The sequence below is a fragment of the Halichoerus grypus genome, chromosome X (genome assembly GCF_964656455.1).
Source record: "Halichoerus grypus chromosome X, mHalGry1.hap1.1, whole genome shotgun sequence".
Lineage (NCBI taxonomy): Eukaryota > Metazoa > Chordata > Mammalia > Carnivora > Phocidae > Halichoerus > Halichoerus grypus.
In genome coordinates this window covers 38285288-38312467 of record NC_135727.1, presented here as the reverse complement: position 1 = coordinate 38312467, position 27180 = coordinate 38285288, and the positions used below count along the sequence as shown (strand labels likewise).

At 39.6% G+C, this 27180-nt stretch overlaps 1 protein-coding gene across 4 annotated transcripts in view; it reads right to left on the bottom strand.

Moving 5' to 3' along the window:
* The window catches only part of AMMECR1 (AMMECR nuclear protein 1), a 114148-nt gene that overhangs the window by 39022 nt on the left and 47946 nt on the right, over nt 1-27180 (bottom strand). For 3 of the 4 annotated variants that reach the window (XM_078064575.1, XM_078064577.1, XM_078064578.1), the window contains exon 2: nt 21265-21375. The exons of the other annotated variant lie outside the window; for it this stretch is intronic. In XM_078064575.1, coding sequence (XP_077920701.1) covers nt 21265-21375 — 111 coding nt within the window. The remainder of the gene's footprint in view (nt 1-21264; nt 21376-27180) is intronic. 4 annotated transcript variants of the gene reach the window in all.

Sequence of the window (27180 nt, the reverse complement as noted above, 5' to 3'; positions counted from 1 at the left end):
CTTTGATCTCACAGGCCTTTTTCCCCCAAGGAAAACACAGATGCTTTGCATCCTGAAGGAGCTCAATGGCCTCTTATGTTTGTGGGGTGATTATCACTATTTTGTTGTAGTTTGAAACATATAGGGACCCATATTACTAGTCTATTTTTATGCCTTTCACACCTGCTTATAAAGGAACATCTTACGAACTGCATGAATCACCCATCAGCAAGGGCAGGCATAGAAAAAAAGCAGCACAAGATAACAGTCTCTCTAAAGGAACACGGGCCTAAAGAAAATCAGACATCGGTTCACAAAAAAATCCTTTACAAAATCCTGTGCCCACTCTTCTGGTTCTCTGTGGGATGTTGGGGCAGAGAGTGTCCAAAGGGAAAAGGGGACTTGATAGAGATCAACCCTCGGAAGCTATGAGAATGATCTAGTGGAAGAAGAGCTGATTCTGGGGAAGACCAGTAGACCTCTCTCTGGTGGGGCTGCCCGAGTATTTGTCAACTGAGAGGATCTACAACCTACCAGGCTGAGAGGGGTTAAAGTATTAGTATGCACCAGCACACATTCTCTCAATCACATTAGACTTTCAAATTCCCAGGTCTGGTTTGCCTTTTACAAGGAATAATATTGGTTTAGAATGCTGTTCAGAGCCTGCTCCGCAAACCTGAGAGACCAGGTTACAGCACCTCATTTTCCTTTGCAAGTGCCATGCCTTCTCCCTCCCCCATGTAACTAAAAGCCACTTCTTAGACGTTGGCAAACAGGATTAAGGAAACTGAGAGAATATTTTCTGTGGACTTAACTTTCCTGGAAATAATTATCAGTGATGGAAAGCAAACTCTTCGTAACAGAATACGCCATTAATTTGTGCTCTACTAATGCAAAATTTGTGCTAATTCAAAGAGACCTAGGCTGACTGAAAAAGAAGGGTCTGCTATGCTCAACAAATCAACTTCGTAATTAAGGTTGTGAGGGAAGTACAGAGAGAGCAACTAGTTTCAGGACTTTAGAATTAGCCATCTCCGTGCACTGTACCATCATAATTATGAATCTTTTGTGTAGATGAAAAGGCAGCTCTCTGGACGACATCTCCTCGGTAGTATGCTCTTCACCCATTTTGAGCTATCTGTGGCATTAAAACAAGCAAAACTACTTTAAAAATAAACATTTCATTCATTCTTTATTGATCATACTGACTTCCTGCAATTATTTCGAGTTAGGGAGCTTTTACATCCACTTCAGTGTGGCTCATTACTTGCCTATGGTCGTAATCACACTGAAGGACCTGTAAGTACAAGACTTATGGTAGGTCATAAATAACTGAATCAGAAATATGGCGCAGGCCTCCTGACTGAGTTCAATCACTTCCTGTTGGATCTAAAAAAGTTGCAAAATTTTAATACCTTGGGTTACATCGAGCTGTAAAATGGGAGAGGGGGAAAAAACGCTTCTATCCCCTGAGGTCATAGACCTACACACCAGAACAAACAAAATAAAAGGCAGAGCCACAACCTTCTTGGGAAACCCGTAAGTTAAGTAGGAAATATGCAGTCATTATGAGACAGATACCAAATGAAAGCCGAACACAGTAGCATCGCTGTCCAAAGGAAACATTCCCAGTGGTGGTTACTCCTCACAACTTCATATTGGCTCTCATCCTACTCTGTGAGCGTGGCTCACTGCCTTAGAGGCCCAGGTACCTTGTCACAAGGACACGTCTGACCACTCAGATTATATTGTGAGTTCCTGGATTTGTGCAGGTCTCCTTTAAGCACAACACACAGAACTAGCATATCATGGATGGGTATTCCACTAATTTCGCTTGGTTTCAGGTGATAAGACTCCCTCTTTTCATAAACAGAATTGTAAATAAGAACAATAAGATTAAAAAAAAAAAAAAAAGGGCTCCAAGATTTCCAGTTTCTATAGAAACCTTGAAAATACCAGAACCACCAAATGTGTCCACTTAAGAAAATTTGGGACACTAAAATTGATAGGGATCCCACAAGAATACTGAATAAAATAATCATAGGTCAATGTTCCAAAGTGAAATGCTAGCCGGTAAATTTTATAGGGGAAAAAAATCTGCAAAATGGTTTTGGGCAGGAAAGTCTGTACTCCGTTTTACAACACAGGTCTCTCTTCATCTACTGGGTTGATCAGCTGTGAAATCTCTATCATTGGTGTTAACTGAGAGGAATAAGAGGGTCCACAGTCCAAAAATCATCTACGACTGGACACCATAAGCTTGTGACTCATTTAAAATGAGAAATTTTACTTTTAAAATTATGCGTGGCTTGGGCAAATATTTAAGGTAGTTGGCAAACACAGGGCACAGACCAACTGCTGAGCAGGGTGAGGAAGCTTGGGGTGGTTCCGGCTTGGGAGGACTTTTCTGTGGAAGATCATAAACGGCATAATCCATACCTGGATAAAACCAAGCACAGACTATGAATTTTCTAAATAAATATTAAGAAACAAATATAGTCATAATACAAATTCACTACTTAATGCCAGACTATTGTAATACATTAACATTTTTTTTAAAAAGTTTGCGACCTTTTATTTGAAAAACAAAACAAAACAAAACACTTTGACTATGTCTACAACAGCAACCACCCTGTCCTTTTCACTGAATTTCAGGGCTTCTCTTCCTTTTGGAAAAGACAAGTGGACATCTGTACCTAGGGGAGCTTCCCCTGCCGCCCCAGGGAAGCATTTAAATCATCTCGTGGTACTAGCTGTTCATTTTCACTGCCCTATATGAACACTGCTCCAAATGTAGTGACCCCTGCTGATACCTGGAAATGTTATTTTCTTTGTTAATGGAAATTACGGCAAGAGGGGCTGGATTTTTTGACTCCAGGAAACGGCCCCCACAGGCAGCTCTGAGAATCTAGGCAAGTCAAGAAAGCTCAAGCGTCACAGGGCACTCCTACACACATTTCAGAGGACCCCTTGGCTAGAATTACACCAGTCTAAGTAAGAGTTTCAGAGTTAGAACATCACTCAGCGACGATATAAAAACAACTCTCCTAAATTGGAATCATATTCACAAAACATCTGGAAAGTTCCCCAAAGGAGAAGTGATTACCCAAAAGTATTGCTAAATAGATGGAAGAGAAGATGCTGACTTGTATCATAATACAAAAATCAGTCAGTTTCCATTGTCCTAGACAAATCAACAGATGTGCTGTTTACCTTTAAGGAAGCCTGGAATCTATTTTAATTCAGCCTTGAAACCCAGACATTCTTAGGTAATAAGTACAGATATTTAAATTCCATAACAACCGCCCAGTGTTTACAAACATTTATTTCTTTATAGCTTTCTCATCCACAAAATGTATATTTGGTTACAAAGAGGAATTTTGAGGGTTCGGCTGTACTTTCACAAATGTTATAACATCAGTGCTCCTTCAAGCAAGTGGTAGCCCTGTAAAAAACGATCTTTTATTGTCTAAGCTTTGCTTGGTGGCACGGGCCAAAAGAAAACAATGCTATTTGGGTCTTGCTCCTCCACTGTCTTTATTAGACGTTTACATAAGATAATATATTAAATAATACTATATCATGTAATAATATATTAAATCATATGCTCTTCTGTCACTACTGTGTCCTGAAAGGAAGCAATGTTCAATACATTCTTAATTTAAAAAGATCCTCCGTGATCAAATGGAGAAACAAAAAAAAGGGACCTCAAGATTAAGGTCCAAATCGCTTTGACGTTAAAAATGACTCTTTTACAAGCAAGCAATGTGCCAAACGTGTGCCTCTTCCCAGGCTGCCCATCAGCAGTGTCATCTCCTCATCATGGAAGAAGGAACCTTTGGACCTGTCTTTAACTCGTCCCTTTACCTCCCTCCCCACACACAGTCTCCTCTTGTTCTGGTGCTCCCATGTCTCTGTTCTGTGTCTCCTTACATCCTCCCTGCTATTAATCTAATTCACATCTGTAGCGTCTCTCATTTGGAGTATTTAAAATTAGCCTCCTAACTATTCTCTCATCCCTATCCTTACCATCCCATCCTATATATAAGCAGCCAGAGTCATCCCTGAGCGACACGACTACTCCGCTGAAAATCTTTCAACACAAATTCGATGCCTTGAGAATAAAAACTCCAGCCCCCGTCTACCATTTTATCTCCCACTATCCTCACTAGGGCTCAAGCCACACAGGGTTACAGTTCTCCCCTGAACAGCATGCGCTGTTCTGTCTCCTTGTATTTGGCTTAGAAAGTCTTTTGGACACAGCATGCATACCTTCTTCACATCCTCACTTTTGAATGCTGAAATTGAGTCTTAAATGTCCACAGAGATTCAGCTTAAATGTCAGTTCTTCTGTGAAACTTTCCCCCAGCATATGCAACCAGAGCTGGTTTCTCTCGCTTCCAGCAGTATTGTTTATAAATCGAATGTAGCACTTACTATGTTCTTTGTCGTTGTTTTGTGCACGCGTCCCATCATCTCTTAGAAGACTAAACACTCACTGGGCGAAGATACCATGTATTATTTGTCTTTGTACCTCCACAACCTAATACAGTACCTTGCTCAGAGTTATGTGCTCAATAAATGTAGAATTCAACTGAACAGACCTTATTTCAGCCTGATGTAATTGAGAAGCACGACTGTCAGGATTTATAATAAATTCTATCTTTAACTACAGCTGTGTTGTTATAATTGCTGCTTATTTAGAGAAAATACTGAATGCATCTTTCAATCAAGCTTTGAAACTACAGTAACTATTCTAAGTTTGAATTACCTTATTAAGAAAAGAAGTAGAACAGCAAGAACACTGAAATCTGTAGTAAAATAATGGCCATGAAGAAAGCCCTTTTACAGTAGATTCAGCTGAACAAGTTCAGCCAATAAACCACAAAGACAGTCTTTTTTTTTTTTTTTTTTAACCCGGAATATAAAAAGGGCAATATTAAGCATATTAATGAAAACTAGCTAGGAGACACTGGGTAGAGCCTTAGTTCTCAATTAGTAACTGCGCCCTGCTGCAGCTGGATCTGGATCTTCTCCCACTGAAGGGATGAGTAGATTTGATCCCACTTAATTTCCAAGTCTGACAAAATCACAACTTGGAAGTGGCCTAACCACTGGCAATTGTTAAGCACAGTAAATCCCTTCTCCTTCTCTAACCCCCTCAGATGTCCTACATTCACAACTTTTGTTTGAAACCAGATGTTTTGTGGAAATTAACACATTCCTATCAAATGCATATCAACAGCACTTCCCCCCCCCCCCCCCCCCCCGCAACCGAGCTTTATTACATTGAATATTCTGCTTAATCCCCAACGGGTTTATTCATTACACAGTCATCGCATAGTATGTATGGCCTGGGGAAACACAAGGAAAGTCAGGCTCAGAATAGGGTGGGATCCATTCAGGAGCGAATATTCCCACAGTTGATAACTGAGGACAAGATAGAGGCCGCATCTCTCAAAAGGACTTTTTTTTAAAAAAGGATTTTATTATTTGAGAGAGAGAGAAGCATGCACACGGGCGCGTGCGAGCACGAGTGGGGGGAGGGGCAGAGGGAGAAGCAGGCACCCCACTGAGCAGGGAGCCCGAAAGGACACAGGGCTCCATTGCAGGACCCGGGGATCATGACCTGAGCCGAAGGCAGACGCTTCACTGACTGAGCCCCCCAGGCGCCCCTCAAAAGGCCTTTTTCAAACTTGCTAAATATAATGATTCAAACGTCGTCACAATCCCCAGCCCAAAGCTTCTTCCCTGGGGAAAGGGGGTGAGGTCCTGTTCTGTTTGTTGAATTTAAGTTTTATTTCTATGTCAATACAGCCTCTCTACATGGTTTCATTAACAGAATCATTAAGGATAATTCACTAGATATTAATAAATGGCACAACGTGAAGACATGATCAGGGATTGCTTACCTGAAACTCTGGCCCCCCTCACCCAAGTTGTTCAGCCATCACAGGTAGATCATTTCTAACAAACCATCACCCACTCACCCGACCTTTTTAAGACTAGGAGCTATAAAACTTCACAGAAATGGCCATCTCTCTCTTATAAGGAGAAGGAAGGAAGGAAGGAAGGAAGGAAGGAAGGAAGGGAAGGAAGGAAGGAAGGAAGAAAGGAAGAAAGGAAGAAAGGAAGAAAGAAAGAAAGAAAGAAAGAAAGAAAGAAAGAAAGAAAGAAAGAAATACGTGGACACCAGTGCCACTGTGAATAAAGTGTCCTTGAAACAATTCCAATAAACAGCCTTATGGCACCAGATGCTTGTAAGCTGCAACTGTGCGCTCCAAGTAATACACGGGATCTTAGGCTTTCTGGTTCTCCTTAATCTCATCTGTAGAATGAGCATGTATAAGTTTTTCTGTGGGAGCACTTTTTTAAAAAAGTTTTATCAATTTCAGAGAGAGAGGGAGAGACAGCGAGAGAGAGAGAGAGAGAAGGGGAAGGGGCAGAGGGACTGGGGAGCCCAACGAGGGGCTCGATCCCACTACTCTGAGATCACGACCTGAGCCAAAACCAAGAATCGAACGCTCATCTGACTGAACCACCCAGGCACCCCTGTGGGACCATATTTTAAACGTCTCATGGTTTCTTTTTTTTTTTTTTTTGAAGATTTTATTTATTTATTTGTGAGAGAGAGAGAGAGAGCATAAGCCGGGGGAGAGGCAGACAAAGCAGGCAGAGGGAGAAGCAGGCTCCCCACTGAGCAGGGAGCCCGATGCAGGACTCGATCCTGGGACCCTGGGATCATGACCTGAGCTGAAGGCAGTCATTCAACCAACTGAGCCACCCAGGCGTCCCCATTTTTTTGGTAGCAGACCTTAACAGCTACAACTAGAATATCTTAAACATTTTTTTTTTTAAAGATTTTATTTATTTATTTGCGAGAGAGAGAATGAGAGACAGAGAGCATGAGAGGGAGGAGGGTCAGAGGGAGAAGCAGACTCCCTGCCGAGCAGGGAGCCCGATGCGGGACTCGATCCTGGGACTCCAGGATCATGACCTGAGCCGAAGGCAGTCGCTTAACCAACTGAGCCACCCAGGCGCCCCTAGAATATCTTAAACATTTTGTCTACCTAAAACCTCTCATAAGAATGAAGTGTTCCCATCCTTTGTCAGATGACAACTGATGCAGTTTTACAGCAAAAAGTTCCTTGATCTAAAATTATAAATAGAAAACAAAATACAGATATGTCTCACCTTAGGTTATGTCTAGGTTCCTCCAAATGAAAGTAAATCGCCTCTGCAAATTAATGTTATTTTCCCATGATTTACCTGTCCAGAGATGTTACCTTCACTTCTCACTTCCCTTGCATAGGCCGTGGCTCCTAATACTTGAATTACCTTACCCCCCTAGTACACAAGTACGGTGGTATACTAAGGGACCTCTCTTATTCAAACATTTATTTTGATCGATGCCTAATCACCCACAGCTACTTAAGGGATGCAAAGGTGTGAAAAATTTAGCTCAGGTCCTTAAGGGACTACTAGCCTGAGTAAGGGAGAGAATCATGTGCAGAATTAAGCACGCTGCAAGGCAAGATAAATAAAGTGCTGTAACAGAGGTACCAGCCATATGTACTGAGCACACAAAGGAAGAAGCAGGAACTCTGGGGGTTTGGGGAAAACCCTGGGCGGATCCTTTGGGAAAGAGAAGAACACTGCTGTGTGACACTGGAGAGCCATGAGCATTTACTAAGTTATTTGCCTGGGAAATCTAAAATGTTCTTCCCGGAAGGGTTTCTCAGTCTCGAACTTATAATGGGATACACCTTAGGCAAGAGACAGAACGGCAGCGATCAACTGTGACATTTGACGAGTTGGCAGAATGTCTGCTCTCCCAGGACTAGTCACCCTTTCCTCTCACCTCTCTGGTCTCTGACACAAGCCTACAAATGACGCTGGGGTGCATCGGTTAGCCTCTCTGACATCCCGGAGACTCCAAATGTGACTGACTCCTGGGCAGGCATCTCCAGCCGTTTGCTAGTTTCTCTTTCACGGCATCATTAATTTGCCCTGTTGCCACGATGAGTCTCTGGTATGTGGGGCTTGAATATGTGAAATGACAACTTCATGTGCTGGCAACATTCTTGGAAATCCTATTAGGAGACACGAGGCATGGACAATGTATCCAGCAACGCTGCCATTCATTTTATAATAATTAACAGGCAGTATATGAATTTAAAAAAAATGGAAAGGTATTTTCCCGTCAGACTTTGAAATGCCTCTATCCTGAAAACAGACTTTTGATGATGTGCTATTTGTTTCAGATAAAGAAGTTTTAAAATGGATCGAGGGCAAAAACAAGATACAATGCCCAAGGTTCTAGTTTTCATTACTATTTACCTCAAAGTTGAAAAAGATAATGTGCACATAAAAGACCTGTATACAATTTTAAAAAATACATTTAAAAAATCTCCCTTGCTCTTCAAATACTCAGATCCCCAAATCCCAAATGCAATCAGAAAGAGAGACAATCCGGATAATTTTTTATTATTTAAAAAAAAAAAACCTTCTGATTTTAAGAAATGTAAGCATGGTGCAACAGACATAATCCATGTCCAAATACACCTAGTTCCTTCTTAAAATTCCTTTTTCATCTCTACGAGAAACATGTCAGTCGTGGATATATTTGTCCTCCGTTTATATAGCTGTTTCTTGTTTTATGGTAAGTTGCCCCAAGGAACGTCAACTTGCAAAAATGAAAACTAAAGCAATAAATTTGATCTAAATTACTTGGAAATTTGGAATCTGTTTCCTTAATTATAATTTCTAAGGAATGGACTAACTTCTTACCCCCGAAATGCCTCCCCTTTTCACCAGGTGTAGAGAACAGCAGAGCTGGGGCTTTTATCTACAGACCCTTTATGGGGAAGCCATCCCTAAGCCCTTGCAAAAGTCAGAGTAGATTTCGGCAGCTTGCACCCGACTAGAAACCTGAAGGCTGAACTTGTATCCCATGTAAACTGCTGGGATGAGATGCAGATGTGGCACAAAGCAAGTCAAAGCTTGGGGGGGAGGGGTGTCCCTGAGGAGATGATCCATTCTGAGGGGACTGAGGGGGTTCAGAACACCAACCTGGACCAAGAGGATAGCTGTGAAGAAAACGGGCATATGAGGGAGACGGCGTGCCGCAGGATTCTAAAAGGAAAGAGGATCCAGGAGAAGTTGAGTAAAGATTGGAACTTAAGGGCTGCAGGTGTGAGGGATTTGGGACTACTGAGTTGAGTAACCGAGTCCCTGCATGAAGAGAAGAGTTATTCAGTGTGTGTTTGTTTTTCCTGTGAATGGAGACCAAGGGATGCCGGTTGAGTTAGGAGAACAAATAGCTGTAAGAAGCTTTCACAGAAGAGGGAGCAATGTCACCGGAGGAGAGAGCAGTATACACAGTGGCTGGGAACACAGACTTCAGAGCCAGATAGAATCAGGTTCAAATTCAGGTGCGGTCACGTATTAGCTGTGATTCAGCAAGTGACTTAACCTAAGTCCTGTTTTTCACTAGCTGTAATATAAGTGAAATACCGTCAACATCACATATAATTGGCAAGATGAAATGAGGTAACTTACATAAAATACTTCGGATGGGTCCAAGACAAACACACAAAGAGAAGTTATTAGTGATTACTGTGATTAGGAAATTTAACTAGTAGTATGTTGGAAGCCATGTTTGAGGAAAAGGGAAATCTAAGATAAGAATAAACGTCATACATCCTTATCTGTGTGTATATGTGCGTACGTGTATATATTTGCTTTGGGTTTTGCTTCAGGCTTGTCTCACAGATTCTGTCACTCCTGTAGTTTTGGTTGAACAGCTCTTACGGAAATATGCCAAAAACTTGACACAAGGCAGATAACTTGGGTGTTGAGACTTTACGTTACAAAATGATTGTTCTATTACAGGGTGCCTTGGAACGGTGTGCTTCTTAACGTGAAACAAATATAAATATATTTTCCTACTTTTATAGAGGCCTTCTGTTGTGAAAATTGTGGTGACAGTCCCAGGCAATGTCAGAAGACCTGTGTTCTAACTCTAGTTCCAACTTTGTACCAGGGATTGTTGGGCACTAATAAAAGATCTAGTACCTATTCTATCTTGGAATCTATGGAATCTCTGGCCCAGCCAATTCCAGAAGTCTAATGTAGGCAGTGAGAGAAGCTGTGGCGGCAGCAGCTTCAAAGGTTTCAATAATAGGGGGGCAGTTAGGGGTGCTTGGGTGGCTCAGGCGTTAAGCGTCTGCCTTCGGCTCAGGTCATGATCCCAGGGTCCTGGGATCGGGCCCCGCATCGGGGTCCCTGCTCGGCGGGAAGCCTGCTTCTCCCTCTCCCACTCCCCCTGCTTGTGTTCCCTCTCTTGTTGTGTCTCTGTAAAATAAATAAAATCTTTAAAAAAAAATAAGGGGGCAGTTAAAATTGTTATGGGTGGGTGGATGGGAGTCAGTTGTAAAGCTATGTATCTTACCACTCCTCAACTTCTAAAGGCTCAGACATTACTCAGAGGGTAAGTTTAACCACTGCTGGTTAGTGTGACTTTCTATAAAGAATAAAGTGCTAAATATAGGCAATCTTTGACTTCTGGCGCTTCAACTAAAGTGATGTGGTAACTGGAGTTGGGGCACTGGGTTTAGAGGTATCTGAAAAGGAAATGGTTTACTTAACTAGTAGTGAGTTCCAAGTCAATGGAGATATTCAGAGAGAAGCTAGATGCCCATTTCTTAGGAGATTTTAAGAGAGATACAAGTAGCTGATAAAGGCTGGACTAGATGACTTGTAAGGATTCCTTCAAGCTTGTGCTTCTTCAGTCACTTCTAGAACCTATCCCAAGAGATCAACCTTATGTTAACTTGCTTTCAAAAGTGTTCCGGATAAGGACCCCTGTCCCCTGGATCGGTCTAACTCCAACTGGCCTTAAACTATCCCTCTCACTACCAGTCAGAATCAGAAACTTCTAATAGCTCAAGTACAGTGGCAGCAGGGAAAGATGACAGAACATAAGCTGACAGAAGCAGACAGAAAGGAAGAGAACAGAAATGGTCATCGGGATCAAGTTGCTATGAAGTGATGAGACTGTTTTCTATTTATTTGCCTTGATGTGGCTTGGTAAACTACTGCTGAGGACAATTTCAAAAGGGAGAGACAAACGTGTAAGGTTAATCATTACAAACCAGTGTGTCAAGTGTTATCACAGAGGCCTGAACAAAGTGCTGAGCGAACACAGAGACTGACCAACTTTCCTGTGGGAGTGTCAAGGAAATTTCATAGAAGAAGTAATGAGCAAGCTGCGTCTTGAAGGATGGGTAGGAGTTGACTGGGTAGAGACGGAGAGAGGTATGGTTGGCAGAGGAAAAAAAGGTTCAAAGCCAGAGAGACATGAAAGACGTGTATTTGGGAAGTGGTGAATAATTGTGCATGGCTGGAGTGTGAGGGTAGGTCCTTAAAGGCCGTGCTTCTTAAGAAGGATGGGAGTAGGGGCGCCTGGGTGGCTCAGTCGGTTAAGCATCTGCCTTCAGCTCAGGTCATGATCCAGGGTTCCTGGGATCGAGCCCCACATCAGGCTCCCTGCTCAGTGGGGTGTCTGCTTCTCCCTCGCCCTCTGCCCCTCCCCCACTCATGCTCTTTCTCTTTCAAATAAATAAATAAAATCTTTAAAAAAAAACGAGAAGGATGGGAATAGGAGATGGGGGAGAGGCAGGGGCAGACAGGGGGTGATGACACTGTAAGGCATTAACTTCACTCTAATTGAAATAGAGCTTTTGGAATGACTTTGGTTTTTACTCTAGGCAAGACAGAGAGACAGAGGGGACTTCTTGTCTCAGGCATAAGGATTAACAGTAACTGAGGAGAGATCAGTCATGCCAAGGGTTGTGTTCATGCCCACTGTGGCTACTGGGGTAGAATTAACTATTTGGGAGAAAGCTCAGTGTTGGGTATTCCAAATGTAGCATGTTTCCTATTGCGGAGACGAGGCTGAAGTTTTGGGTGTGGTACGGAGTCATCCACATGCTCTTGTCTGAGCCCTCTTGTAAGTGGGTGCAGTCTGTGTTCAGCTAAACAAAGCTGGCCCAAATGAGGATTGAACTCACAACCTCATTAGCAGTGTAAGTCTAACCAGCCTCTGCATGTGGTTATTTACTGCTCTTATATGCAACAACCGCTCCGCTCACTTCCAAGGCGTAGCAGACTTCTCCCAGCCTAGGTAAGCAAATCAACCCCCCTTAGCTAGGGAGCAACAGAAGGTCATCTTAGAAGAGTGGCTTCGGTTTAAAGGAACCTGAAGAAGTTTTTTTTTTTTTTTAAGTTCTTCTTTTAATTCCAGTATAGTTAACCTACAGTGTTATATTAGTTTCAGGTGTACAATAAGAGAGTGATTCAACACTTCCATACATCACCCAGCAGCCTGAAGAATTTAAAAAAGACTCTCTTTCCTCCTATCCTCAGTGAAGTAGCAATAGTTGGGTCCTTTTAAGTTAGCTTTGTGGACCATATAAAGCAGTTCTGAAAGTAGCTGGGTATAGCGACAAGAAGTTGAGTTCTGGGCAATCCCTTTAATTAAAGCTTCTGACGAATTTATTTTTATGGCTTCTTCTAATCTTTTCTGTCACCACTAGAAAGGACACAAAAGTTGGCATATCAACATATAAATTTAAAAATGAGGGGCGCCTGGGTGGCTCAGTCGTTAAGCATCTGCCTTCGGCTCAGGTCATGGTCCCAAGGTCCTGGGATCAAGCCCCACATCGGGCTCCCTGCTCAGCGGGGAGCCTGCTCCTCCCTCTCCCACTCCCCCTGCTTGTGCTCTCTCTCGCTGTGTCTCTGTCAAATAAATAAATAAAAAATAAAAATGAGGGTTAAAAATGGGGATAATATCATGCTGATCTAATTTGAATGATGAAGCCTACAGTTACAATATATTTATTTACAGGATAATTTTGTGAGCTGAAGTAAAAAGTACAAAATTAATAAAAATGAGCTTTCTGAACATGAGACAAATCGTAAATCTATTCTTGCATGACTCTACTGCATTTTCTTCACTTTTAAATTTTAAACATGTGGAAAATGCAAAGTTGATACTAATAATTAGAGCCTCATTCTCAATAGAATGTATTAAATACCATTTCCCACCATGAAACTCTTGTTCCAATAGAACTTTTTAAAAAGTTACCATTTGTCCATGCCTATTTTATTATATAGTATGGGTTCTTAAATTTCTTTTGGAAGGAAGCAGCCCAGGTAAGGTAGCTCTTTAGGACAAGACTTTTATATCGAATATTTGTTCTTTATTTAAAAAGTGAGAGAGAATGTAAAAAAAAAAAATCTGGAAGTTGTTTCTTCAACAAATGTATCTACGACACGAGATAGAGGGCTAACAATAAGTGTTTAGCCTTTAAAGAACACAAAATTGTTATCAATGATGAAAAGGAAAGTTTCCCAAAGGCTACTATTTTGGATATCCACATATGAGGTAGTTTAAAGTTCGAGGGAAGGGCAAAGAATATGGAAGAGGGCTTTGTTTCTTTGCCTTTTAAGGAAATCTTTGAAAAAGTATTTTCTCATGCTTATAAAATAGGAACTAAAAATTGAGTATTATTTGCTGCACAATGCCTCATCATTCAATTATTTTAAAGTACTCAAGTTACTAGCAACATCGTCCCCTAGAAATGGTAACATGTTATTTGTATGCTACTCTAGACGGGAATCATCACCTTGAGCATTCATTGGTGTAAGCATCTTATTCTTCCAGGCCACTAAGATACAAATCTCTTCTCTCATTCATTCAGGTCCTCATGATTCAAATACTTTAGATACTTATAAGTAGACTCAATATTTATTTTGTAAATATTCGGACAAAAGTAAATATATTGTTAAATGCCTCAGTAGATTTTAGACCGCATCTAATATAATAATGATTTCATACAATATTTGTGTTCTAATTTATCTTTACCACTTCAGTCTTTCATCTGAAAAAAATGAAGAATATCTCAAGCAATGATTCTCAGGAAAGGAGGTAGATATCAATTTACTGTACTGAAACAAAATATGAATTCATTTTCATGGGACAAGAGAGAAATAGAATCTAAACTATTAACTTTTCATTTTCTTCATTGGCCAAGCATCAGGGCTATAACCCAACTGGATCTAGTTGCTCTTTGGTGAACTGTGCGTGTGCACACACACTCTTTTAAATGTGCTCTATTTCTGAGGTTTTAATTTTTTCCACATTAAGTTCATTTTTCCCTTCAAAATATGTGTTATTAATCTCTCAAAAAATGCAATACCTTGTATGTGGTGCTTTGATATTAACAATTGATACACATCCCTGGAATCTGGGACTTTTTGTCCATATAGAATAAAAACAAACCAAAAAATGGTATAAAGTGTTTTGCTTTTACTCAAAGTGGATAAGGCATGGGCCAAATGAAATAATTTCATAAATTGCTTTAAATAGTTCTACTTTTTTATGTAAACAGTTTATATAAACACTTCTACTTTTATTACAGATGTAGAGTATCTGTTCATCCAGTGCCACTTCTGACTCTTTAGTAAAAATCACTTTCTATCTAGGACCATAATTATTTATGTAACTTATCTCTCCTACTATATTATAAATTCCTAAAGGCAAAATTTAGACCGGATTTGCAGGATGAACTGTTTAAACATGATTAAAGGAGAAACAGCAGCCTCCCAGGGGCAAAGCAATAAAGCTTATAGACAGATGTAAGAATAGGGTCAATTTCTTGTAGTTTACCCTCTTATGAAATGCAAGAACCCAGAGCTCTGACATTGCAAAAGCCTATTTTCAGCTTCTCTTGCACCTTCACCTTTTTACAGATGGCCTTTTCTGCTTTTCTACTCAAAGGCATTGTGCCTGTGGCCCTTCAAGCTGAACACAGGGATTCCTACTAGAGATCTGAAGATCTGAAAAATGTGATAAGGAACTGGAGTCTGACATACTCACTACGCTTAATTTCTGTGGTAGTAGGTGCTTTGTGAATCCAGATAGTTCTAATTCAGGAGCCATTACCCACACTGGGAATGGTTCTTACTCTTTAGTTTCTCCTTCCACATTCTGCTGGCCATTTTTTGGTCACATCTCTGTACATTTAGCACAACCATGGAACAATGAAAGAGTGCATTAAACTAGTGGCTAAGAAGAGGCTTCCAGATTTCCACAGATTATATTTAGTCATGCTACCTTATGAATAATTTCGAGTAGAGGGTATATAACGATCTAGGTTCCAAACTACACCTTAAATTAAATGCTTAATGTGATCTGAGAAACAATCTCTCATTTGGTAACTTAGACACTGAAACTAACAAATTAGGTACAAGTTTTAGAAGTCAGGCCAACGTGCCTTTTATAAAAAGGCAACAAAATGTAGACTGTAAATTAAGCTAATTAATTTTGCATATTGTTTTTGATACATCTAATTTATTTCTCCAAAAATTACATTTTAGCCAGGAGTCTTGCCATGGACACTTGCCAAAAATAGTCTGGCCTGAGCACCTCCAGAATGAGCCTCCATGACAATAGTGTACTTAGAAGTGACTCATGTACAGCTTTTCTTTTCATGAGAAAAATCGATCTGGGTGATGCTACCATGAGCACTAATATTAAATGAGGAGTGGAGAGGGACTTGTTTAAACCAATTATTCTCAATGAGCCAAGTCCAGTTACCTAAAATAATCAAGAATAACAATGATCACAAAATAGTCCACTCTGAGAGGGAAAAATATAATTATGCTGCTTACAATGGTTTTAGCCTCATACTGCCTTAGAAAAATGACAGATTATAATACTAAATATAAAAGCGAATTTGGTTTACAACAAAGCTAGTCACCCAGAAGAACCCAATCTAGCCAGGGCCTTTGAAAGGAATAAAGTAGGTCTGTCAGCTATTTCTAATAGCTCAAAAATCCTAATAGAAAATGAACATTTGTAACAGGGAAGCAATCGTTCTCTCTTTCTCTCTCTCTCACACACACATACACACACACACACACACACACACACACACACACACGGTGACACCCCTCACTCACACAAAACAAACTCCAAAACAAAACACATCACCTTTAATGTGGTCACCCTGTTCCTTAGAAAGGAACAAACCTCCATTGCTAATTTTTCAGAATTAAGTAATGCAACAAAGTGGCATAGTTCAGAATCAAGCTCCAGACGCTGCCCACGCACCTGCATAATTATTTCACTGCTGAGAGGTGTAAGCCCAACAAAGTAAATGAGAAGAAAAGAAAGTCTTTTAAGCTGATGACAGACCACATTTCTGTTTTACAAAATAAGAACACCTCTATTATTCACTTATATGTTCTAGAAGAATTACCAACTTGAATTTACATAAAGAATCAGATCTACACTTTGCCAGGCACCTTAATAACCAAAATTTTAAGGACTCTTCTTTGTCTGAGACGTCTGTGTTCATCTATATGAGTCGTGATTCTCTTCCTATAAAAGTATGTACTCTAGGGCGCCTGGGTGGCTCAGTTGGTTAAGCGACTGCCTTCAGCTCAGGTCATGATCCTGGAGTCCCAGGATCGAGTCCCGCGTCGGGCTCCTTGCTCAGCGAGGAGTCTGCTTCTCCCTCTGACCCTCCCCCCTTCATGCTCTCTCTCTCTCTCATTCTCTCTCTCTCTCAAATAAATAAATAAAATCTTTAAAAAAAAAAAAGTATGTACTCTAAGTACTAAGAGAAAGGAAATAAGTTTGCCTCGGCTTTCTAACATGTAACAGCCATAAATGCAAGGACCTTGACAAATACTAGACATTGTTCTTCTTCAACTGGGACAAAGGATATTTCTACTTGGAAGCTCTGACCACTAATAAATATAATCACTGGTGAACTTGAACATGTCACCATGCATAAACTTCTATCAATAATTCTGAGCGCTCCATCCTGCTTCGTATTTGCTCTAATCTTTCCTGCTTTTACCCAGAGTCTCCAAGGACAAGGAAGGAATAGTCCTTTCATAGTTCCACGTTATAATTCTCACAAAGTCTTTCTGCTATAGACACAGAAATTATGCATTTTTACAAATGGGAGGAAATCAGCCTATTTATAAGGTTTTAGTTCAGCCTAAAATCAAAGTTTCAATTAGGAGAACATAAAACTTGACTATGACAAGTGTCTGAATTTTAAAACTGTATGTTTATAAATAAAAATGTAATCTACGATAGGCATTTCATTTAAAAAGGACCTGGTCACTTTTTAGATTTAGGTTTTAGAGATTAAGGGACCATAAACAAACTGGGTCATTGTCTTGTATAAAATGGTTAGCTTTTAAAGTGAAAAAAAAAAAAAAAGGGTACTCAACCGGGTAATTGTATGTCCATGTTCATAGCAGCATTATTTGCAATAGCCAAGAGGTTGAAGTCACCCAAATGTCCACAGACAGATGAATGGATAAACAAAATGTGGTAGATACATATAATGAAATATTACTCAGCCTTTTAAAAGGGAAGGATATTCTAACACATGCTACCACATGGGTGAACCTTGAAGATAATATGCTATACCAAATAAGACTATCACAAAAGGACAAATACCGTATGATTTCACTTATATGAGGTATGTAAAAGAGTCACGTTCAGAGACAGCAAGTAGAATGATGGTTGCCAGGGGGTGGGGGGGGCAGCAATGGGGAGTTAGTGTTTAGTGGGTACAGAGTTTCAGTTGGGAAAGATGAACATGTTTTGGATGTGAATGGTGGTGATGGTTGCATATCAATGTACAAAACTGCACACTTAAAATTGGTTAAAATGGTAAATTTCATGTTATGTATATTCCACAATAAACAAGGATATATCTGAGTAATATTCTGAAAAAAACAGTCTACCTAATCACAGATGAAGACAGTGAAAAACCAGATATTCTAATTTTTTTAAAAAGACCTCTCTACCTGGTGAGTCTTTAATTTCACAGTTTACTTTTTTGTTTTCACTTGATTCCATTTGTAAATTTTGTGACTTATGGGTTTTTAAGATTGAAGAACTAACTCCAAGAATCCCCAACTGTCACATTTAAAAAAATTTTGTTCTTCTCAAAGTCTAGTCCATTATTTACGTGTGCCAGAGAATACAATTTCTTATCATACCAAAGTATATTTTTGTAATAAACACTGTCCCTTTCTTCAGTATTAATCCAAGTCAGTTTTCTTCTGACTAGTCTATACAACCCTGTATTATATACTTTTTATAATCCCATCTGTGGATTTTCTGGAATTAAAAATAATGTTCCAAAATTTCAACTGTGACGAATTATCGATCCATGATTTATACAATTTGTAGTAACTCTCTTTCAAGTTCATTATTTTCATGACAAAGCTGCAAAACATACTTTCTCAGAAAAATTGATTTTGTCTTATCTTAAATGTCTTAGTTAAGAGCTTGGACTTTGTAGTCAGATGCCCTAGGTTTGAATCTTGGTTCTACCGCTTACTAGATGTGTGAGGGGATAAATTATTTAAATTCTGTAAACCTTGGTTTCCTCATTTTTAAAATGTGGTATTGATACCTAAGAGTTTTGAGTAGCATGCATATAAAGCTCCTCTGCAGTATCAACATGTAGCAAGATTTAATAAAGGGCAGCTATTAATAATAATACCATCAACAGCAGTTTTGTAGAAATGGTAAGTGCCCCCCTATTGGACTGAAAGGCATTATGTTGCAACTTTTCTAAAGTTGACCCCACAGTTTTAACTCTAAGACGAATCTAGAAAACAGAGCAATTGTATATTGTAAGACGTGTTTTCTTTTGTTCATCATTTCCAAATCACTTCATTCTTACTGTCATGTAAGCAAAAGGAATCAAGCCAAACAGAAATGAAAAGACCGGGTATGTAGATGTGTATACACACACACACACACACACACACACACACACACACACACACATCTAGTGTGTTATACACTATTTCAGGAAGTTGTATAAAAACATGAGGAAAAAAGGTGAAAAATAAACAGGAAGAGCTATAGACTACAATGAGGGTAACCACGTATACAAATGTAGGCAAATTTCTAAGCTGAGCTATTTGATTCATTCAGAATCACATTATTGTCAGAAAACACACTATAATTCCTCTGGTAATACCCCTAGGAGACAGATCTCCAAGTGTGGAAAAGTTGAATATTTTCATCCCTTCTTATCAGTGTAAGCAAAAAAGAATTTCATATTTTCTTTAAACAAAACCCAACTGCTACTACAGTCACTACCACTAAGGCTTTCTAAAGTATATAACATTTGATACTGGGATTTCTGCCACAATTTCATTAGAAAGTACAAAGCATTTCTGCACTAACCACTTATACTCCCCAACTATAAAGAAAAATGAAAATTTTATGGCAGACTTACATTTCTGAAAATGTGTTCCTTGGGATACTAATGGCCTAAGACAATGAATGGGGTGGTAGGATAAAGGTTCTGGGGCGCCTGGGTGGCTCAGTCAGTTAAGCGGCTGCCTTCGGCTCAGGTCATGATCCCAGGCTCCTGGGATCTGGGATCCAGCCCCACATCAGGCTCTCTGCCCAGCAGGGAACCTGCTTCTCCCTCTCCCTCTCTCTCTGCCTGACGCGCCCCCTGCTTGTGCTCTCTCTTTCTGTCAAATAAATAAATAAAAAATCTTTCAAAAGAAAGGGTTCTGTGGTCAAAAGAGTTGAAGTTTGGGAAACGCTGCATTCTAGATCTCACTCTTAGAGATTCACAACACTATTAACATAACAGGTTCTGAGAAGTCCTGCAGTGAGCACAGCTGTTTAAATTTGCTTAACCAGTGTTCCCCAAATTTATTTGGCCATAGAATCCTTTTTTTCCAAGCAATAACCAAGGAACCAGGGTTCCTCATAACAACTTATTTTAGGAAATGTGTCATAAATTGCCTTTGATTAGCTATTAAAAGAGTAATTTCATATGTACCTGTCTCAAAAAGGTAGTCACTGGCAGAATTTGCTAAAGTCCCAAAATGAGTCCATGGTATTTCATGTCAGGAAAAAAAATCTAACTTGCTTAGACTAGCCTTTACACTATCTTTAGGAAGTTCAAGTCATTTCCAGAATATGTGTTTTGACCCCTTTACTGCTTGTATGTTCTTAATCAAATACAAACACTCAATTCTAATGCCTGTGCAAATATAAAAAATGAAGGTGACCCTCCAAGCCTTTGCTTTTCTTTCCAGGCTTCACTGTAAGCTAAGAAAACCCTGTAGCTGTGAGCTGCACCTTCAAATATAAGAATACTAAACTCAGTTACCAGCATTTTATTAACTGGTACCACGAGCCGCATTTATGCAATCTTAAAATAAAATAATGAATATTTGCAATGTTAATCCGGAAGCAAAGTAGTGACTGAATATTATTTCATTCCCTTAACACCTCCCTAACATCCCTATTAAGTATATAGAACAAAATCCTGTAATTACTACTTTATCTATTGGAGGTTAAGCAATGTGCCCCAATTACCAATAGTCAGCAGGGACCAATTTCTTGTTGGACTGATACTTGTGCATATTACAACTATAGAAACTGTATCAGATAATCACCCTGAAATATGAACAAAAACAGGAAATTCCTTTACTAATAACTTATTATTTAAGGAATTTTCTTCTTTTGAAATAATTTTGGAACATAATTTGCTAGAAATCTAAACTGGAACCAAAAACAAAAAATCAGATGGCATGCTCGATAGCTTTTTGTGAGTTCGGAAATTAAAAACAAAGTCTTAACAACTGCAATGAGGCATTCATTACTTTGTCCTTGTGTTAGAGGAAACAAAATAAGTAAGCTACAATTAATTCTGGGTAAAGTGTGAATGTGAACGATTACACTGCCAGGCTGTGGCATCCCTTTCTTCCAAGGTTCTCTCCTTCACTGCAAAAGTACATAAAAGTGTAGCAACACGTGTAAGATGACATAGACATCAACAATTCTTAAAAAGCCTAACAGAGAAGACACAGTGTTATTATGGAAATAATACATTTTGGGAAGCCATTGACATTTGGGCACTGATTTCCAAGTTACACAAAATAAGCTGGCCTTTGAAGGAAGACACTTTAAAACATCTATGGCAGAATACATATAACCACAATATTTTATATTATGATAATATGCAGCAATAACATTTTACCAGACATAAGGCAAATGGCTGAAGAGAAGGAAAAATCTGATGTGAAAGGAGTCAAGAATGTTAACAATTTAGTAAAGGCAAAGGAGTTAAAGTAGCAGATTCAGGTTTCATAAGTTTTGTTTTTTTTTTTAATGTAGAAGCAGAGGCAACAAAAATTGGTCTTCACCTGGTAAGTGTGTACTCCCTGAGTCCTGAATGCAAGTTCATGGCAGAAAAAGTACCTATGCATCCACGCAATCTTTTGTCTCGACCGATCTTCCACGTTACAAACAGTGGGCTGTAACGGAAGATAAAAATAGGGTCAATCAATCAATTCAACTCAAGCAAGTTATTTATTGAATATTTATTATATGCAGGGTTAGATGCCTGAGATATAAAGACCACATGACAGGCCCCCAAGGGGCGGGGTCTAGCCCAACGGACTGCATTTAACAACAATTATAGCTGGAATGATTGAGTGCATCCTATATGTGAGGCAGCATGATAAATGTTTTAAACAAATTACCTATATTAATCCTCATCAACCATTCTAAGAGGCTGAGTAATGCTATTACCAACATTCCTATTTTACAGATGAGGTAGTCCCACAGTTAATACATAATGAAATCGGAACATCAACCTGGACAAAGCCTTAACCAGCATGGCTGACTGCTCGAGTCCTCATTTAAACCTCAAGTTACCGATTGATTCATTAAGTCTACTTTAGAAAAACCAAAAAACAAACAAACAAACAAAAACAACCCCAAATTTCAACAAATACTGAATATCTCAGGGCAAAGTATTGTGAAAGGTTATGGGAAATACAAGGTTGCCTAAAACATCGTCACAGCTCTCTAGGAGCCAGTACAGAAGGCAGGCATTTTCACAACTAACTCACACAGGCAAAAGAAAATGAGTGCTATAAACTATGTCTGAAATGCCATGAATGAAGCTACAGGGATAGAAGAAAATTTCACCGAGTCTGATTCTCTTCAGCTTGGCCTAGAAAACTGAGTAGGGTTTGGAGAGGTAAAGGGCAAGAGCAAACATTAACAAAATAAGACTCTGAAACCAGATCTTCAGAGTATAGGGATAGAGGGTACATACCTCAATATCATAAAAGCCATCTATGAAAAACCTACAGCGAATATCATTCTCAATGGGGAAAAACTGAGAGCTTTCCCCCTAAGGTCAGGAACACGGCAGGGATGTCCACTATCACCACTGCTATTCAACATAGTATTGGAAGTCCTAGCCACAGCAATCAGACAACAAAAAGAAATCAAAGGCATCCAAATTGGCAAAGAAGAAGTCAAACTCTCACTCTTTGCAGATGATATGATACTTTATGTGGAAAATCCCAAAGACTCCACTCCAAAACTGCTAGAACTCATACAGGAATTCAGTCAAGTGGCAGGATATAAAATCAATGCATAGAAGTCAGTGGCATTCCTATACACCAACAACAAGTCAGAAGAAAGAGAAATTAAGGAGTCGATCCCATTTACAATTGCACCCAAAACGATAAGATACCTAGGAATAAATCTAACCAAAGAGGCAAAGGATCTGTACTCAGAAAACTATAAAATACTCATGAAAGAAATTGAGGAAGACACAAAGAAATGGAAAAACGTTCCATGCTCATGGATTGGAAGAACAAATATTGTGAAGATGTCAATCCTACCTAGAGCAATGTACACATTCAATGCAATCCCCATCAAAATACCATCCACTTTCTTCAAAGAAATGGAACAAATCATCCTAAAATTTGTATGGAACCAGAAAAGACCCCGCATAGCCAGAGGAATGTTGAAAAAGAAAAGCAAAGCTGGCGGCATCACAATTCCGGACTTCCAGCTCTACTACAAAGCTGTCATCATCAAGACAGTATGGTACTGGCACAAAAACAGACACATAGATCAATGGAACAGAATAGAGAGCCCAGAAATGGACCCTCAACTATATGGTCAACTAATCTTTGACAAAGCAGGAAAGAATGTCCAATGGAAAAAAGACAGTCTCTTCAACAAATGGTGTTGGGAAAATTGGACAGCCACATGCAGAAGAATGAAACTGGACCATTTCCTTACACCACACACAAAAATAGACTCCAAATGGTTGAAAGATCTCACTGTGAGACAGGAGTCCATCCAAATCCTAAAGGAGAACACAGGCAGCAACCTCTTCGACCTCAGCCGCAGCAACTTCTTCCTAGAAACATCGCCAAAGGCAAGGGAAGCAAGGGCAAAAATGAACTATTGGGACTTCATCAAGATAAAAAGCTTTTGCAAAGCAAAGGAAACAGTCAACAAAACCAAAAGACAACTGACAGAATGGGAGAAGATATTTGCAAATGACATATCAGATAAAGGGCTAGTATCCAAAATCTATAAAGAACTCATCAAACTCAACACCAAAAGAACAAAGAATCCAATCAAGAAATGGGCAGAAGACATGAACAGACATTTTTCCAAAGAAGACATCCAAACGGCCAACAGACACATGAAAAATTGTTCAATATCGCTCGGCATCAGGGAAATCCAAATCAAAACCTCAATGAGATACCACCTCACACCAGTCAGAATGGCTAAAATTAACAAGTCAGGAAATGACAGATGTTGGCGGGGATGCGGAGAAAGGGGAACCCTCCTACACTGTTGGTGGGAATGCAAGCTGGTGCAGCCACTCTGGAAAACAGTATGGAGGTTCCTCAAAAAGTTGAAAATAGAGCTACCATATGATCCAGCAATTGCACTCCTGGGTATTTACCCCAAAGATACAAAAGTAGGGACCCGAAAGGCTACGTGCACCCCGATGTTTATAGCAGCAATGTCCACAACAGCCAAACTGTGGAAAGAGCCAAGATGTCCATCAACAGATGAATGGATAAAGAAGATGTGGTATATATATACAATGGAATATTATGCAGCCATCAAAAGGAATGAGATCTTGCCATTTGCAACGACGTGGATGGAACTGGAGGGTATTATGCTGAGCGAAATAAGTCAAACAGAGAAAGACATGTATCATATGACCTCACTGATATGAGGAATTCTTAATCTCAGGAAATAAACTGAGGGTTGCTGGAGTGGGGGGTGGGGTGGGAGGGATGGGGTGACTGGGTGATGGACACTGGGGAGGGTATGTGTTCTGGTAAGCGCTGTGAATTGTGCAAGACTGTTGAATCTCAGATCTGTACCTCTGAAACAAATAATGCAATATATGTTAAGAAAGAAAAAAAGAAGAAGAAGAATGTAGCAGGAGGGGAAGAATGAAGGGGGGGAAATCGGAGGGGGAGAAGAACCATGAGAGACGATGGACTCTGAAAAACAAACTGAGGGTTCTAGAGGGGAGGGGGGTGGGAGGATGGGTTAGCCTGGTGATGGGTATTGAGGAGGGCACGTTCTGCATGGAGCACTGGGTGTTATGCACAAACAATGAATCATGGAACACTATATCTAAAACTAATGATGTAATGTATGGGGATTAACATAACAATAAAAAAATTAAAAAAAAATAAAAATAAAAAATAAATAAATAAATAAATAAAAAGACTCTGAAACCAGAAAAATTATTTTAATTTTTAGATAAAAGTATGGCCAACAAATACAATCTCTCAAGCATTAAATACGATGGCATCAAGAAAGTTGTGTAGTTTTAAATGAAGTTTAATATAGTAGATTTTTGGATCTGGCAGGAAACCAGTGACAGCCCCAATTAATGGCTGAATCTAGAAACAATTCTAGTTAGAAGCAACTTTATATGTAAGTTTATATGAAATAAATTAATTTACACATTTTAGCACATTGTGTAAAAAAGATAAATACCCTACAGTTGGGGGTGGTTCATGTTAATGTGAGTATTCACAGTATTATGGGTATGATATAGTATATTTCTGCTTTCTAAAAATTTAAATTTTAGGGGGACATACCATATGTCATGTATTTCTAATAATATGTTGTTGAGTTGGAGAACACATTCTGTATTTAAAGTACTCTCTAGTCAGTCATTAGCAGTTGGGTGAAAAGATCCTGTTCAAGTACTTCAATCACCCATCTCAAACATTTAAATAATGCCGAGTTCTGACAGGCAGCCCCAATGGCAGACAGGTCCCGAAATAACATATACAAACCAGGAGCAGTGCTAAGAATTACCTTCTTCCAAGAACCAAATTCTCAGGGACATTGAAAAAAATGACCATAAGGCCAAATGATTGCCGATGTTAGTATTCAAGTGTTGGATGACCTACATCAAAAGTACGAAGATAAAAAGCAAAAGAAAAATTCCAGGTTTTCTGCTTTCGATGTCACATGCACCTAAACACCTTATAACTTGAGACAAGATACTGATGCTCCACTTAGAGCATTTCTCTAATAGCTTTTGACTAAGAATTATCAGGAAGACAAGAATTAGACACATAACTCATATGAATACTACTATCTAAAATCCTCACACTATCTTTATTTTTTTAAGAGTTTTTTATTCATTTGACAGAGAAAGCGCGCACACAAGCAGGGGCAATGGCAGGCAGGGGGAGAAGCAGCTTTCCAGCTGAGCAGGGAGCCCGACGCGGGACTCGATCCCAGGACCCTGAGATCATGACCTGAGTAGAAGGCAGACGTTTAACAGACTAAGCCACCCGCACTCTACACACTATATTTAACGATGAATTTCACCTCTTTATTTTTCACTTTGTAATTTGGTAGAGTCAACGTCAGCAACCATTATGTGGACAGTAAGATACCAATCTTCTCCCATAACGACACCTATACAAATCATGTCTCCATAACACGTCCCTTGGCAGATTCAGAACAAAGTGAATCACACTGTAACATATATACTAACATGTCTTTAAAATACCATGATGGCTTCTCCATGCAACAGAACGAAGTTGTGTATTCTCTTCCTCAATGACTTGAGTGAGAAACCTACAAGTGTGAGTGAATTTGTTTCCCATCAAAAACCCTAGAGATGAAAGTCATTTAAAAGTGCTTTGCCTTCAATTATCTTCTTTATCCCACTAAAATATATATGCACATCATTCTTACCATAATCCTATCTATTCAACCAAACATTCAAAACATGTAGGGTAAACAGAAAATGAATACAAATTAACCACTATATTAGGGAATATGTTGGAGGGCATTCAAAACACATAGTAGGGAAAATTATATACAGTTTCTTATAATGCTATGCTATCACTGATGAAGGGATGATGAATTCAAGGGGTAGGGTGCTAGAGGATAAACTGCAATTTGCCAGGTAGCCTGGGAGAAAAGGTACTCCATAATAAGCAAGGGCTTAGAGATGTAACAGAAAGTAGTGTGATAACCTTGATAACTTGCTGTGGTCTCTTGCAGATTTAACATTCTATGAATTTTAGGCACTGTTGAATATTTGTCCTCAAGAGCCCTCAAAACAGGTAAAGCAGATGCAGAGTTGTCTGCACTCTCCCTGTTCCTTACCTGCCCCAGGCAACACCCACTTTGGGGGTTGGTGTGGCGGGGAAATATCTGTGGCAAAGATGGGAGAGATTGCTACTTGACAACCCCACTGTGTTTAGGACAGATGCCTGAAGATGGAAGAAATCAGACATTTAGGAGACAGAATACAACTCTGCCTTCACAATCTGGGGCTCTAATTTCTCATTTACAAATGCTCATCCAGTGTACTTTACAAAGAACACGTATGTGTTCAAACAAAACACAGACTCATAGATAGAGAACAAACGATGGTTGCTAGAGGGGAGGAAGGTGAAGGGGGGTGAACCAAGTCGCTGAAGGGGATTAGGAGGTACAAGGCTATGCTATGTACAGTGCAGGGAATGTGGTCAATAATATTGTAACAACTTTGTATGATGACAGATGGTAACTAGACTTAATTGTCATAATGTATATAAATACTGAATTACTATGTTGTATACCTGAAACTAATACAATATTATATGTTGGTTATTTTTCAACAAAATAATTTAAAATTGGGGCGCCTGGGTGGCTCAGTCATTAAGCGTCTGCCTTCGGCTCAGGTTATGATCCCAGGGTCCTGGGATCGAGCCCCGCATCGGGCTCCCTGCTCCGCGGGAAGCCTGCTTCTGCCTCTCCCA